At 42.3% G+C, this 16,872-nt stretch overlaps 1 protein-coding gene across 2 annotated transcripts; it reads left to right on the plus strand.

Moving 5' to 3' along the window:
• The first annotated feature begins 368 nt into the window (after positions 1-368).
• On the plus strand, positions 369-13,446 carry ssbp3b (single stranded DNA binding protein 3b). 2 transcript variants are annotated; one of them, XM_034881526.1, is made up of 18 exons: positions 369-590; positions 1,297-1,369; positions 1,529-1,590; positions 1,680-1,764; positions 7,449-7,538; positions 8,671-8,745; positions 8,979-9,041; positions 9,149-9,212; positions 9,315-9,388; positions 9,619-9,683; positions 9,779-9,827; positions 10,084-10,119; positions 10,226-10,280; positions 10,369-10,433; positions 12,314-12,392; positions 12,616-12,644; positions 12,766-12,867; positions 13,083-13,446. In XM_034881526.1, exons 1-18 carry the CDS (start codon positions 535-537, stop codon positions 13,110-13,112), a joined length of 1,152 nt encoding a protein of 383 aa, XP_034737417.1. In that variant the 5' UTR covers positions 369-534; the 3' UTR covers positions 13,113-13,446. The 2 variants fall into 2 exon arrangements, with proteins under 2 accessions (XP_034737417.1, XP_034737418.1); XM_034881527.1 differs by lacking the exon at positions 8,671-8,745.
• The last annotated feature ends 3,426 nt before the right edge of the window (positions 13,447-16,872 follow it).

A 16,872-nucleotide genomic window follows, 5' to 3' on the forward strand; every position in this document is an offset into this window, starting at 1 on the left:
AATTAACACTTACAATTAGAATGAACTGGAGGGTCGGACGAAATAAACGTTGCCTTTAACCTCCGGTGTGTTGTTAAGAAAACAGAAAACAATTATAGGGGTCTTCTTATATCACAAATATTTCGAATACACTCTTTCCATTTCTTTTATTGTAGAATATTAATTAAGAAGGAAAACAAACATTGTTTCGTTAATTACTAGAATAGTTCATTAACACTACACAGGTCCGAATCAACAGGGGAACCATTCACTAATCTTTATTAAATTACACTTATCGATATCGCAGCTATCAACGTGGAAACAGCTAACTAAAACCACGACGAGGCAGACCTTAAGGCTAATGGCGTACTCTCATTGGCTGTGGGCGGCATCAATCAAGCCTGGCCCCGCCTCTTCGCCCCGGACCAGGCTCGGTTGAGTCGTCGGGTTGAGGAGGAGTGCGGTTGGAGTGCTAGAGGGTCGCGGCCGCGATGATCTGACAGATGAAATAGCGGAAAAAAAGGAAGAGAAGGCGGTCGTCCACCCACACAAAACATGTTCCCCAAAGGCAAAGGCACCCCGGTGCCGTCGGACGGCCAAGCACGTGAAAAGTAAGCTCAGAAACGTTTATTATTGGGTATTTTGCCTCGTAAGTTGTTCCCTCTTGCTCTCTGTTGTTTGCTGGACGGACTAGAGGCGATTTCCTCCTACCAAGAATGGAATTGAATGAACCGCCTTGTCTGCTCGCCATTCCTCCCCTGAGGTGTTTTTGCTATCTTTTGGCTTTTTGTTCAGTTTGGTTGTGTTTTGACCGGCGGGTGTCTCATATTTTTGCGGTTATTCTGTCGAGAACACGGAGAGCCGAAAACAATAACACCGTCTTGCTACACAGTACATTGTTTTCTCTGTTGCGCTCTGGATAGACTCCGTTTTTATTTCCCTCAGCCCCATCAGTGCCACCAGGATACTGTACCCTAGCTAATACACAGAAGGCTGGTGGTACGCTTTAGTTTATTATCTATTTACGTTTCACGACACGACGTTAAATTAAATTGTTTCGATAGTACTTTATTTTAGCCTTCTCATTGTAGTGAATCTTACACAGGTTTTGGCTTGGTTGCACAGTCCCCATTTAATTTTCCAGTATTTTGGCATAGGCTGTTTGGCAGCCATTGTTCAGAGGGCCTGTGCCCGACTCTAGTCACAGAGAGTGCCCGTTGAAGAAGATTTGAATCTGCTGTTTGACGTCTATTTTTGCCAGTTTGCCATGTTTGTTTTAAAATGAAACCTACCATTTATTTGTTCTTTTTCACTCAGGTTGGCTCTGTACGTCTACGAGTATTTGTTGCATATAGGAGCACAGAAGTCTGCACAGACCTTTTTATCAGAGGTATGTGAACATTTGAGGAAAAGTTTAACCATACAATTATATCCTTTTTTATGTTTAAACACTTCTCCTTATATAGTGTATATGTGCTTATTGGAGCCACAATATTAAAATGTTTTTGATTGGCAGCTATGGATAATTATTGAAACCCCCCTTTCCTAGATACGATGGGAGAAAAACATAACGCTCGGAGAACCCCCTGGATTCCTACATTCCTGGTGGTGGTAAGTGATAATGTTCTAGTCTCCCTGTAAACATGTCCAGGGGTTGTTTGTGCTTTTTTTGTTTCCTTCATGACCTGTCTTGTCCACAGTGTTTTCTGGGACTTGTATTGTGCTGCACCGGAGAGGAGAGAGACATGTGACCACTCCAGTGAAGCAAAAGCCTTCCATGATTACGTGAGTAGTGCTTACATGGGAACTGTTGAACATATTGCTCTGTCTTCTGCTAAAGAAGATCGCAACCTTGCTCTCAAGGCTGAGAAGTGGGGGAAATAATGGGCTTCCAACTCGGGTTGTGCAGGAGTTTTTTTGTTGTTGGACTTATCAGTGCAAAGTACTCGTACTCTCTGTTTCTCAACACTCAAGTCCTGACAATCTCCCACATTCTCCTTTTAAGAATGATACAGATTCAGGTTATTGTGATGCTCTTTTAGCTTGAAGAATGATCATGATTTACTCTGAAATTGTGTCTCTCTGATTACTGCACCTTTTTTATAGCTGAATTTAACTACCTAATGCAATTTGGGACTGTAACATTTTATTTTATTTTTTTCCTGAATTTACGATCGGTCATCTTGCCCTGTTGGTGGGTCGAATAATGCGTCCAACAGTGAGCTTTATAGGCTTCTGGGAAAATGGTGCTGATATCAGCATGTTCTGAGTCAGACCTGTCGAGCGCTCTCCCCCTATCCAAGCCACGCTCAAGCTCCTTGCTTCAGCTGTGAAGACAAAAAAGAAACCGCTGTGTTTTCTGCACAACTTCCGAGACTTTAGACCTTCAGCTGCCCTGATGTGTGCTAGTTCAAACATACTATCTTCACAGTTACATAATCCTAATGAATCTGAAACTGAAGAACTGTAAAGGCAGTCTCTAAAATCTATTAAATATCGCTTAGGACAAATCCATCATTTGGTAGCACATTGCTTCTATCATGATAGCATTTCCGTATTTGCATGGTGTGGGTGTTTTGCATTGTGAAAATTATGCCATTTTAGACATAGTGCTGCATCTCTCCCCCCCCCCCCCCCCCCCCCCCCACACTCACACACACACACACACACACACACACACACACACACTTTGAGTCAGCATTCAAAAAGAGCCTCAAGAGGATCAAAGAAAGTGCAAACTGCTGGCCACTGCCTTCTGCTGTTCAAGCATAGCCAAGGAAAAGACATTAAAGGTTACAGAGTCCCCTCAAGATGATGGAGACACAGCCCAGTTTGTATGTAGTTTGTTGATGTATCTGACAGGAAGGGGTTAAAACTAAGATGTTGGTCCTGCTCTTGGCAGATAGGGTTGTCAGGGTAACAGGCCTCCTGATCTAGCAGGTGACCTGGGAGCCAAGAGAGAGGCTACAGCGTTGTTCTGCCTTTTTCAATAACCACATTCCTTATTATTCTCAAACAGAAAAATGAGTGCATTAATTAACAGAGCATGGGCATTGATTGCAATGTCTTTGGATGTTTTTGTATTGTGTGATTGTATCTTAAATTGTACAAGTGCCACAGATGTCAGAACTCAGCATCTGTTTTAGGGGGGGAAATGGTATTGTATTATAATGAGGAGACATCCTACGACTGGAAAGATTAAACAACACAAAAGATAGTTTGCAGCTCGTGGTGGACTGAGACAATTTTCATAACATGGAAAACATTAAGCAAATGAGGGAACAGTGAATCGTCGGTTTGGGAGGTGTGCTGCTGCTGTGGCAGGGAGCTTTGAGAGTTGTTGTGCAGTTAGCTTTTCCCGACATCTTGTGGTTGCCCTTCCCTCTGATGCGGGTTCACCTTGTGTTCAAATATGGATGTTGGGGGTCAGGCAAGTGTGTGTGTGTGTGTGTGTGGACAGACAGTACAAGTCCTTGGACCCTAGCCTTTGTCTAGGTGTGGGGGAGGTGAGTGCTGCTCTGTTAGCTCGCACACTCGTAAAGCCCTGGCGTATTCACGCTGGGCTTGACAAACGCTCCCCGAGGGGCCCCGTCGCCATGGCGTCAGTGGCTGATTGATGGCTGTCACAGAGCTGAGGGGCAGATTGGAAAAAGGAAAGGGGAGTGGCACTGTGGCATATGCCCAGCATCCACCACCACAGAGGAGCTGAGGGAATAAAAAGAGGAAGGGGGTGGATAGAAAGAGATGAGAAGTGGAAGGGACCTGCTAGAAGTAACGAGAGAAGGAGAGAGAGAGAGAGAGAGAGAGAATCCAGTCAGGATCCAGAGTGGGTTTTATTATGTTGATTGATGGTTAAACATTTACAAGCTAAACATAGGAGCTGGTTTCTTTTGAGCGTTGCTTCCAGTGGAAGAAGTGAGACTGTTAAGAGCCCGCTAGTTCAGAGGCCGGTGGATGGGTGGTCTGCCCCCCCCCCCCCCCAAATTGTACTCTTCTTTTCTTTTCTTTTTTTTCTTTTCTTTTTTTATTCTTTCATTTTGTGTCTCGCTCTGTGTTTAGTGTATATCATTGCTTTTTCACGGTTACCTCGGCTAAACTCTTGGTCATCCTCATCCTGCTCTCTCACTCTCCTTTCTCTACCCCATATGTTTCCCTCCCTCTATGTTTTTATAAAAAAAAAAAGACCCAAGCACATCCACCGCCACTCTGGCCCTTTGTAACCTCCTTCAGTGATTCAAGAGTTCAGGGGAAATTTGTCCGGCTGGGATTGCTTGTGTACTATGAAGTACACACGTGTACATACTGAATCATGGTGGGTGGGGGGTAGTCTGGCTTAAAAGAGGTCCCCTGGGAAGTTGTATGGAAGGCCCCAGACAAGAGCCTCATAGCCCGGGGCAGGGCTGAGACATCTGCCCCTTTCCTTTACCAGAGAGTCTATGGACAGACCAAAAGCAGCATCAGGCTGTTTAGAACAGTCCAGCAAGCACAGCTGTGTGCTTTAGTAAGACATGACACGATCTAACATAACTTACCTAGAAACCCACCATGCACGTTGTATTTATCAGCTTCTGACTTCTACAAAGCTATGCAGATTGTTGACGTTTTATGACTCAATACCTTAATTGCAGCTGTGTTTTACTTCATTATTATTTTGCAGGCCTCATTCCAGGAATGGGCTACTTAAGGGTAGAGGAACAAAAAACAACCACAGTTACTGTTTCACTGTAAAGGCACCAGACAGTGTGGTTGTATGGACATTTATATATCATTCTAATATTAAACCAGCCATAAACTGTGATAAACCTTTACTAAACGGAGTGACTTCTTCCTCCAGTTGCATCTGGAATGTTTTTTTGTTGTTGGTTAAAACACAACCTGAAGTTGGAGAATGTTCTACTACTTTACATGCTAATTGAATGTTATCAGAGTGACGATGGATATCTTTAGACACAAGCTTTAAATAATAGCTCATTGAGCGGGCCACCACTACTCAATGTATATAGCGGAAACACTGTAATTATGAGGCAATGGCGGAAGCTATATGGTCAATTCAATCGGGTGCAAGGCAAAAAGTTTATTTGACGACGTAGACTTTACTGAGTTAAGAATCAGGGACGTCTTGAGAAGTGTCTGAAACTAAAGCTAGGTGTTATAAGTCCAAGGGGGACCTGATCACAAAACTTGCATCTAAACATTCTCATCAAAACATGTTACTCTTCTTGCAACTTGTTTTACTGGTTTCCCAGTTCATGGCATTGTCCCAGACTCAAACTCAGTGCTTTTTAGTTCCTATCAGAAACCACAACACTGTATATAATAGTAAAAAACAGTAAAATAGTAGTGATAACATAAGCTCTAGATAGTATCCTACCCAAAGTACTCCATTGGGTTCTAAATATTTACCCAGAATCCTTTTTTGTGGGGAAAAGCTGTCAGGCCATTCAGATTAGATGGAGTAATTGCTGGCTGACTCCTTCCTAGTCAGTACGTATGTCAGGCAGGGGGAGGATCTTGACTTCATTCTTGTTCAATTTGCATAGGGATGACTTGCCTGGGCAGTTCAATTCCTGCAAAAACAGGTAGTGCTTTGTTTATGCAGATGATTTGGTTATAGTTTGATTCATACAGTGCTGGACTTCCCACCCAATACGGTGCTGACTTGGACAGCAGATTAAATGCCAAAAAGATGCATATTTATTAATAATTTGATACCAGAGGGTGTTATTGTGTGTAGGTTTTATTTTGCTAGCCATGTGATGTCGGCATGATATGTTCCGTCGTGTCAGGCAGAGATAAGAAACCTATTGAATAAATGTGTATGAATAAGGTAGAAAACATAGATAATTGATATACAGGTAAAATCCTACCCAAAGGTGCGTGCGTGCGTGCGTGCGTGCATGCGTGCGTGTGTGTGTCGATAGTCCGAAATGCATTCAGTGTTCTAAAATAAAGTAAGTACATTGGAGACAAATTCAAACTTGAGCGAAAAGTACAAACTGTCATCACTGTTTCTTTTGCCTTTGTTGAAAGCATCACTGACCAGCCAGGTCACTAAACATGTACGTGTTGCTTGCACCTTAGTGGACTCTAGTTTCATAGTGTTCTGGGTATGTGAGCCATTTTTAAAAGAAAATTTACAGCTTTTTAGTAGGTCCTCAGCAGGCTGTGAATTTGAGTGAGTCATGGCAGCTTAGAAGTATGCATTGGGTGACACATCTGCATTGTAATTTAAACAGTGAAAATTAAGTCAACTTTGAATCTTAGTTCAAATGTATTCACGCAGATTTACCAAATTCATAGAGCAACCATTTGTACTTGAACGGGCTGGGTGAGTGTAACTGGTCAAGATGGACAAGGCAATACATAGAGTGCCAATGTGGTCCGAGTATTAACTGAAATCTGCTGAAAATGTCTTCTCCTACACATGTATAGCAGTACATTTCAGTAAAGACACTGGATTTAGATACACTCTGGGTATGTGTACCAGTGGTGGTGGAGTCTGATGAGATGTGACTTCTCTCTGTGGTCTCACTTCTCTCCCTGCTGAGGTATTTCACAGTGACCCTGCAGTGGCAGCCTGAGCAGATATAATTAGGGAGGGAGCAGTCAATACCAAGGAGTGTGTTGCCCAGAGATGTCTGTAGAGCTTTCTGTGTGTGGGTGCTGGTACATCCACCCTTGTAGTAGTCATTGCTTGTTTGCGTACATCTACACTATAATGTGAGTGAGCTGTGCATTAAGAAATAGGACTTACGGAGCTTCTCCTGTTCGGTAGCTGTTCGTTGGAAGCTAAACCCCACAGCTCTGGAGACATCAGCCCATCTCAGATTGCCTCAGCTACAGGGAAGAAAAACTCAGTCAATTAGGAGTGTGTGACCGAAGCAAATGGCACATTAGTGAATTAGGGCTGCGGTTTGAGCAGGAAATCGGCTCAGCAAGCCCCTGCTGTGTAGCAGCACTTTGAATGCACTGACTCAGTGAATCCCACTGATACTTATCTGATCCGGGATCAGCAGGACACAGACGCCTCAAAAAGGACCCCAGACCAACAAATGATGCAGGTCTAAACAATCCATATTGGTTCTCTCGTTTCTTTCTTTCTTAGATGAGTAAAGGGTGCGTTAAATAATGTTTCAAACAGCATTAAAATGGAATGTAACCTTACTTAATTCACAAGACTGGAAGAGGGTCAAGAAGACTGGTCACATTAACTCCTTCAGATCGACAACCACCACAGATTTAGCTGAGTTAGAACCTCCTACTCCTCAGATGTGCTCCTCCTGTGGCCAGCTGTGCCAAGAATCGCGGTCATGAAGGGATAAAATAGATCACAAACAATAACATTTCTTCTGCATGTTAAAGTTCAACGCAGGTACTGAGATTGCAGTTTGTCTTATCTAGTCTACCTATGGTGTGCAGCGCATTGAAAGGTTGTAATGTTGCTGTTTTGGGTCTTCTTTTTTTCTCAGAGTGCAGCAGCAGCCCCCAGTCCTGTGATGGGAGGGATTCCCCCTGGTGAGGGCATGCCAGGTGGACCCATGCCACCCGGCTTTTTCCAGGTTAGCCAATCACCACACTGATACTGTCTGTCTGTTACTGTTAGGAGTACTATTCTATAGACTCCAGCCCCACTTTGCTGTTTTTGCTTGATAAATCACTTCACAGTAAATTATCAGAATTGTCATAAGTTGGTATCCTGTGGATGGCCAAATTATTTAATGGACTGGTCATTTTTCCGGCTGCACTTCTGCAGATACCCGCTTTGTATAATGCTGTAAGGGTTTTGCATATCTCATGAAGATGTCTGTCTCCACATTAGTGTCTGTCTTTTTGTTTTTCTTCACTCTGCTCATTGAGCATGTAGAAAACATCATAGACGTTGTGTCTGCCTGGGCCCCGCCAGTGCTGTAAACAGGCAGGCGTGGCCTGGCCATTTTCCCTAATGGAGAAATCGAAAGGTGCAGCACCTACTGTAAATCAATATTTTGTGAGGATAAACTCTTGGCAGGCAACTGTGTGGAACAGACTCTTAAGAGGTGACATACAATTGCAGAGTTGCTCTGCATCCACTAGACCAATCTCAAACCCACCCGCTTATTTTGTACTGGAAGCCACAAAGGCGTGACTTATTTGATCATGTTAATATCAGGAAAGACATTTTCACATAGACACACTAATACTTTCCATATCAGAATCCATTAAAGGAGGCTCAATTAGACCCCTCACTCTCTGTCAGATCAGCAACATTAGCGAAACAGTGCCGGTGTTTAGTGTTGTTATAAAGCTAATTGCATGGAGCTTAATTGACACTGGCAATTCAGGGAAATTGGCACTGATAACATGCTGCATGCAGCAGGCTTCTTGATGACTTGACTGACAGGCAAAAGAGCACACATCTCCATCTCTCTTTTCTCTCACGCAAGGCTTTCTCTCACTCAAGGCCAAGTCCTTTGCTTTCTCTTTTCTGCTCAGTTTTTTTTTTTTACTTGTAAATCAGCGTTTTATTTTATTGTAAATTTTTGCGCAAACACTTTGGTTTTTGCACTCCAACTGTCCTCTGCCCTGCAGTAACCCTGCTTCTCTCTCTGCCCCTCTTTTGTCACTTCTGCTATTTGCTCCCTCTTTCTCTCTTTGCCTTATGCTCCCCTCTCTCCCTCCTTCCTTGCCTCTTTATTTTGTGCGATGCCACAGGGTCCTCCTGGTCCCCAAGGCTCTCCTCACCCTCAGCCTCCTCCCCCTAACAGTATGATGGGACCTCACAGTCAGGTAACGCTCCCCCTTTCTCTCCTTTTTTTTCTGTTTTTGCTTTCTGCGGTCATTTGGGAACGCTGGTTCTCCATGCTGATGATTCATGCTTTGGCATTCGTCTCGGCTTTATGCTTTATGCTGCCTTAGTTTTGCAAAAACAAGCTGTTGGGATTTTTAATAGTACTACATTTTGAGAGATATATGTTACTTGTTAATTTAAATCTCATGGAGCAATGCTGTTTCTGTTGTAGTCCTTCATGTCGCCTCGCTTTGCTGGAGGCCCAAGAGGTCCCCCCATCAGGATGGCCAACCAGGTAGATCACACACACACACACACACACACACACACCATGGATTCAGAATACATAGCACATATTTAAAAGTGCCATTTCATTGAGTCTTTGTTTATTATCCTCGGTAGCCCCCAGGCGGAGGACCGGGTCCACATCCCATGCTGCCCAACATGGACCCAACACGGCCACAAGGTGCCACCCAGTACTGTTTTTACTTCAACTACATACTACGCCTGCAGTAGACAAATTATTTCCTGGCTTATGACTTCATATAAAGTTCCTTTTTCCTTCCAGGCCATCCCAACTTGGGGCCAATGCAGAGAATGAGCGGCCCTCGAGGCATGGGACCTATGGGGCCCGGCCCTCAGGTAGACTCTTCTACTTGCATTAAATAATATCTCCGCTGCCTTGATGACACAGTAGTCATTGGTCTTCTTTGCTAGACTGCTGTGTAGACTTATTTGTAAAAAAGGTTTTAGAAATGTTGTACCAACCAAAGTTATGTTGGTGGTTTGCATTACATCTTCTCTTATTACAACACCCAGTGGTTTAAAATCAATGTTCACAGACAAATTATGATTTTTGTTTGTCTTCTCAGAACTTTGGTGGTGGGATGAGGCCTCCACACAATGCCATGGGTCCCGGTATGCCAGGAGTAAACATGTGAGCCTTTTTTAAAATTTGTAAATATGTTCTCTCACAAGTATTTCTACCTAATGAATTATCTATCTAAAATGTATATCGGTCTTACCACCTAGGGGTCCAGGGAATGGTCGACCATGGCCCAATCCCAACAATGCCAACTCTGTGAGTACTAATGCACAAACATGAAAAATGCTGGTTCAGATTGCAGTCAGATCTCCTCTCAGAGCTGCCGAGGTCTAATGTGCTCCAGGGTTCTAGTCTGGGATGTAATTGTAGTATTATGTGTCAGGGTATCCACAGACAGTTGGACAGACCACCATAATGATATTAGGATGATCAAATGATGAATGATGACATTTTGAGGTATAGAACGGGTTTGCACTCACCCATTTATGGTCTGTAATGTTTTTGGTTTTAGATGCCTTACTCATCACCCTCTCCTGGTGCATACGGGGTGAGAACACATCTCAACTCACACATACCATATGAATTTCAGCTTGGGAAGATACAATTTTAAAGACAGCTTTACATGTAAATGTTTATATGTTGTTTGTACATAGGGTGCTTCTGGAGGTGGCGGCCCCCCAGGAACTCCCATCATGCCCAGCCCTGCAGGTTAGTGCTTCCCTGACCATAAGCTGTTAATCATTACCCTATTTGTGAATTGTTGAGTACCATTTATATATCATTGCACCTTTTCTAGACTCAAACAACTCTGGTGACAATTTGTACACCATGATCAACACTGGACCCGGCAACCGAAACAATGTAAGTTCTTTTTCATTGTTCTCTTCATTAAGTGTTGATATTGTGATCAATGAGTAAAGTAGAAGTACTAGTTAGTACAGTTAGCACACATTTGAAAACGGATCACTTTCTAGAAAATATTTCTTGTATCCCGCTAACTACCTAATTACTTGTAGCCCTTTTGCATCCAGCCCAGCATCCATTCAGTGTCAAGCGATCTCTGTTAACAACACACCTAAACATCAGGGTCAGGCCTGGGAATTTAATGGGGGGGGCATTTAGTATAAAATGGTTGACTATGGTATACAGTGTGTTTGCAAGCTCCACTGGTGGTTATGAATTGTGCTCTCTGTACACTCCTGTGCCCAATAACTGCTTGCAGCTGGTAGGATAGTAGTCTATACTGATGACGTTTTGTTTACGGGATTGTTCAGGTGCCGTCGGATGTCTCTTATTTTTGTCTGGATGTCGCCCACCTTCCGCTTTTTTGTGTTGGCATTCTAAATTCCGGTCGATTTGGGGAGCATCCTCCGAGCTTGAACCGACAATAAAATTATATTTATTTTTTAAAAATTTTGGGGGGTAAAATTCTCCTCACACACTCAACAGCCATTTTAATTCCAGAGCTTGCCTCCCTATGTTCCACAAGTTCCTTCTCGAGGCTATTTTGCAGAGGCATCGTACTTGCGTCCGGGGCCGAGCACCGCCAAGACGACTGTGTAGTTTAAGGAAATGCCAACAAAACAGATTCTCCCATCCCGAAATGTGTGGACTAGCCAGACCTTCCTCCGCAGCGCTGCAATGCGAGACTATTGGGATAGGGACAATTGATCTGGTCTACACATCTATGTTGCTGGGCAAATAAATTAAATCTTTTTTTGGAGTTGAAAATGATTCTACTCTTACATGTATGTCGCCACTGTAAAGTAAAATAGGCTCACAAACAATCTCTGTTTTTTCTAAGACTACGTTTACATGTGGCCGGCTATTTTCATGAACCGACATTTCAACCTTTTCGGTTTCAAAAATAACATCGTGCACAGCTGTCAGTTTTCAAAAAAGTGTTCAGTTACACACACCCGTGTATATATGGTGTCAAGAGCATGCCAAACCTGTAGGTGGCAGTGTAAAGAGAAGCTCAAGCCCACGATAGCCAATCACAATCCTGAAAATAGCAACAACAGCAACGAATCACTTCCTCTATTTTCTCTTCTTCACATCCTCAGCCCCTTAAACCTGCATATGTCTCAGTTTACATGCAAACATGCAAACGAAGATTTCCAAACTCTCCACTCCAGCCAAAGGTTTTAGAAAGTTAGAAATACTCGGTTTGCATGTAAACAAAGGGCACAAACAAAAGTAAATGTCTCCGTTTGTCAAAATAACATGTACGCTTAAACAGGGTCTAAACCTAATTATTGAAGTTATTCTGCTGATTGATGATAAAATTACTAAACCTGGTTTGAAATTAAATCTACCTTAATAATTCCACCAAATTGCATTGTATGATCTAGTCCTATATCTTTCTCAAAGTCAGATGTAGAATCTAGTAGCTTTCAGACAGATCCCGAGCCCCTGCATACCCCTGGGGAAGGTGAAAAAACTTTGAACATCATTTTCTGGAGTTGCACTATACACCCTGAAATATTTAGAAAAGATTTCTTTCGAAACAAAACGAATGCTTTTGTCATACTGGTTATGTTTGTGTGTTGTTTGATACTGTGGGCTACTGTTTCAGTCACTCTCAGAGGGAATGAAGTACACAGTAACAGAAATAAGTTAATGCACGGTCTAGTAACGGAGTTCTTCCTTATTTTTTAGTCACTTTTATTTTGAACCTCGATGCCAACTGTGTTGTCGAGATGTGGTAAGTGAGTCCATGCTTCTGGTTTCCCCTCCAGTTCCCTATGGGCCCCGGCTCTGACGGACCCCTGGGAGCCATGGCTGGGATGGAACCACACCACATGAACGGGTCACTAGGTAACACCATTTACTACGATAATTACACTTACATACATAGAAATGTTTGGGTTGCATTGAATAATTTCAGAATATACTATGTCCACTAAGCCACGTGGTAGTTCAGTAGAGGGCAATTGAATATATTTCAGGTAGACCTACTGCATAAATGTGGCTTTCTTATGGTCATAGAATACCAACATTGTCTCGTGTCTCATTGTTTTTCATATTGTTTCATTCTTAGGCTCTGGAGATTTGGATGGAATGAACAAGGTAAATATTCTGTATAATTATTCTATATTCTTATTATTAAGTAATATAAGTCTTTGCAGTTTGAGCTTAATCATAAATGGATTTATTCAATTTTTTTTATTTGTGATCTTTTTGTTTCTAGAATTCCCCAAACAATTTAAGTGGCATTAGCAATCCTCCTGGGACCCCAAGGGATGACGGGGAGCTGAGTGGAAACTTCCTCCACTCCTTTCAGAGCGAGAACGTGAGTGTCCCTTCTTGCCAGTTTGTCTCCTCAGCTATTATTATTGGACTGTTGGTGACTGTAATAGTAATAGCCACAGTCACAGCATATTCACACCAGTGACTATAGCAGCAGCAGCGTGTAGAGCTAGCTGGGCATCTGACCAAGGAGAACATGCTAGGCAAGAGGTGTGCGTGGATGCGTGTTTAAATCCTCTCTTCTGTATGCCTCCACAGTACTCTCCAACCATGACGATGAGTGTGTGACCTCCCCTCCACCCCACCCGACATTATTTGCCATCATTCCGAGGATCTGAACTCACTTTAGGACACGGCCAAACACATCAGCACCGAATCAGGGACAGGCGCCATTTTGGTTCCACTCTAACGCCAGAATGCTGATTGGAGAAAAAACTAAATGGCTGGCGACTACTGCTCCTTGCTCTAAATGAAGGACAATTTCTCCATTTATCACAACCCCAAGTGTGACAAAACCAGCTACTGAAATGCATACATAACACGTTTTATGTTCCTTGCAGAGTCCCCATATCCCTCTCAGTCCCCTCAACTCTAAAGCGAAGAGAGGAAAAAAAGAAAAAAGGTTGGCGTTTACCTCCTTGTACTTTTTAATTATTGCTTTGTGGTGCAAGATGTGCAGGAAATGTCTCCGCTTTTGTCACTTAAAACACTGGAGAGTGTGCATATGCATTGTGAGCTTGGAAAGTCTTTGTCTCGTCATTTTACTTATCGCCATGCATACTGTGTCACAAAAGTCAGTCGACATAGGACTCAGAATTTGCCTTTTACTCTCTGGCCATCTTTATGAATAATGTACCGTCCTTCCCAATGCCCACCCTTCTATTTAAAGAGGTTTTGTTTGGTTGAAAAGACTTGACAGATTACGGCTTTTGTTTTTGACGACCTTTCACGGTATGTAAGTGCTCAGATGGTTCTTACAATGCCAAATTGATCTTGTTCGATCAATTTTAGTCTTATCGTTGACAGCAACGCGATTCTGCGCTCTTTAATTTAAATTCATGCTGTTTAATTTTAAGAGCCGGATTGCTGTTGCGTGGTCAAGGGAAACCAGACTTCGGCATATGAAATGAGTGCATGAATGCTGAGAATCTGTGTACAACATACTACCTAGTGCTGCTCTTCTCTATGTGGACACCTGCTTTGAAATGTGGTGTATATCTCTTTACCTGTCTGTGCTTAACACTCTGTGCTCTTCATCGTCGTAGCCTTCCGTGTTATCTCCAGTTAAGTTGATTATGATGAAATGCCTTTGAATGAGCTGCCCATTTTAATCTCTCATACTGATTGGTTGTAACATACTTCCTTCCTGTATCATTGGTCGTCCCTTTGGCCCTGCCCCCTTGTTGCCCACCCACAATTCTTTTTTTTTTTTCTTCAATATTTTGATACAATCTTTGACAATGTATATTGCCCCAGTTATTCAGTTAGTCAAAGCTTTCTAAACCAATTCTAGTAGGCATCATTATAAACTTAGCAGCAGTCTTGTAAATGTGATGAGAATTTTTTTCTTTTTTTTTCTCTGTGAACATTATGCATTATATACATCTGTCCTATGTTGCCTTTATTTGCTGATATTTTTTTATTTTAAATTGAGGAAAGATTGCTTGTTAATATAATTTTACAATAACTTAACTACCTGTGTGGGTTGTTTTATTTCCTATCGCATTAGATTTCTGAGTAATTAGAATATGCTACTGAAGCTGTGGATGTTGTAAAAAAAGGTTTAATGAATGCTTAAGTTACACATATACAAAGCCTTTAACTTATGCATGACAATGACATTTTGCAGTGTAAAAGACCCGGAGGATTCCATCTTCAGCTGGAGCTTATAGCACACAGCAAACACACTAGCAGCACACAATAGCTCATTGTTGTGGCAGGTATGGGAAAAATACAGGTGTAAAAGTATAAGTGTCCAACAGTCAGCAGCTAATATTACATTCACATCTCCTCTCCTGGTAAATGCTTCAGCAACACCACACAGCAGCCTGTAGCATGCAGGACGCACTGGCATCACCAGATCACCATCATCACAGATATTAGATGTCTATGAGTTATGAGGAGTTCCATGCGTAGAGGTGGACATTTCTGACTGTGTAATTTTGAATAATTTAGTAGCCAGGGGGTAAAACTATCCAATATTTGCTGTAGTCCACAGTCACAAGAACAAGGAAATCCTGAACCATGGGGGGTGTTTAGGGGCACGGGAACACTGCACCTTGGGCTGACTAGGGACACAGTTGTCTGCACCAGTGGTTCCCAACCTGGAGAACGGGGGCCACTCCAGTGGGTCACTAGATCAGACTGATGTGTTGCAAAACGATTAAAATGAATTAAAGGTTCTACAACATCAATTTGTATTATTTCCCCACTAATCTTTTGGGATTTTCTTTGTGTGAAAGATGTCATAGTTTAACCATGGGAGACTAAATATTTCAAATGACACAATCTGGGATGTTTACAAGAGGAAATTACTCTGGTGGAAGTCCTTGCATCCCATAGACCTCTATGTTATGAGGGTGGGAAACAATGGTTTACACTACCTTGTGAACTGTTATCAGATTATGTAAGATTGTTCTTTACAGCCTTTTTACCATAACAGGGGGGGGGGGGGGGTTCTCCTTTGTAGGACATTCCTCACTGTATATTGATTGGAAGACAACAAGTCTCTATAGGTGGTATATTGACAGTCTATTATCAAGACTATAGGGCCTTGAAACAGCCAATAGGTCCTGCAGACGTAGCAATATCCACAAAAGGTGTTATAGGATAGTGTTTAGCCATTGCTGAGTGGGTTGCCAGGTTGTGTCACATGGCGTGACTGTGAATGGTTACTGTGGGGGATCTGTGGGGATTCATTTAGAAGCTGTCTGTTTTTTGTTTAGTCAAGATCTATTTATCTTCACCTGCTGGACAAGGCCGTGGGCAACAGCTGAAAGGTTGGGAACTGCTAAGTAGCTGAACCTTGAGTTTCGATTCATAACTATGTGTTTAATGTCAAGAAAAGAAAAAAACTTCCCATCTACTGTTGTGATTCTGAATTTTTGTGGGTTCCTTGGAACTTGTTAGGCTCCTTGTGCTGCTTTTTTGTCTTTTGTTATCATGTCTAGATGTTTTTCTTTTAATTGAAATGTATAAGGTTGTTATATCCTGTATGATAGTGTTCTCTTAATTGAGTCATAAGTGGGGCTATTAGGCCTTTTAGACCTAATCAAACTAATTGAATTCACATGGTGGGTCAGCTGATTGTAAAGCCTACATACTGTATATCCCTTCATCAAATGTGTCCCTGATTTGCCTGAAGAAGATCCAGCAGGGTCGAAACGTTGCTTTTGGGTTAAATATGGGATTGTTTTCACGTTAGTTTTTTTTTTTATCTTAACAGGACAACCAGTCTAAAAGGTCTAAATTGGCCCTTCTAAAAGCTTCTTTGTACTATGAAAGGTCCTCCACTATTCTTAGATAATTCATCCTTTCCCTGAAAGCTGGTCATTTAAGACAACAACATCTGAATCAAGGTTTTAGAAAAGATATCTAAAAAAAAAAAATGTCAAGACTAAAGACTAGAGTAAAGTGTCTTAAGCCAGCTGAGGTTATTACATTGAAGGGAGTAAATATGTTTTTTGTAGGCCAATCAAAAATGATATAAATTCAGCCAGATGGGTCACCGCAGTGTCTCAGTGAAAAACGTTTTTCATATCTGTTGCTCTCTTGTTGGAGTAAAGATGGCTTCACATTGCCCTCTGGTGGTCTTCAAAAGACCCTCCTATCTTGTAGAGACCTCTGGCCCAGACATAATATTTCCACTCCCTTAAAGCAACTGAACACACTGCAAAAGCTGGCTTTGGTTGCATATGAATGTTAACAAAGGTCCGTGGTTGGAAGGGTCTGACGGTGTTCTGGTTTCTGTCTAACAATAGGAAGTAAGGCTGATCCTGTGGAGAGCTGGCTGCTCTCCACAGGATGTGGCCTGGCTGGGCTCGATCCA

Source organism: Etheostoma cragini, chromosome 9 (assembly GCF_013103735.1).
Source record: "Etheostoma cragini isolate CJK2018 chromosome 9, CSU_Ecrag_1.0, whole genome shotgun sequence".
NCBI lineage: Eukaryota > Metazoa > Chordata > Actinopteri > Perciformes > Percidae > Etheostoma > Etheostoma cragini.

Excerpts from the sequence above, each read along its gene's own strand:
- ssbp3b (XM_034881526.1), top strand. The coding sequence starts at position 535 with ATGTTCCCCAAAGGCAAAGGCACCCCGGTGCCGTCGGACGGCCAAGCA. Across the intron at positions 591-1,296 it reads GACGGCCAAGCACGTGAAAA|GTTGGCTCTGTACGTCTACG; the intron begins GTAAGCTCAGAA and ends TTTTTCACTCAG. Across the intron at positions 12,645-12,765 it reads ATTTGGATGGAATGAACAAG|AATTCCCCAAACAATTTAAG; the intron begins GTAAATATTCTG and ends TTTTGTTTCTAG.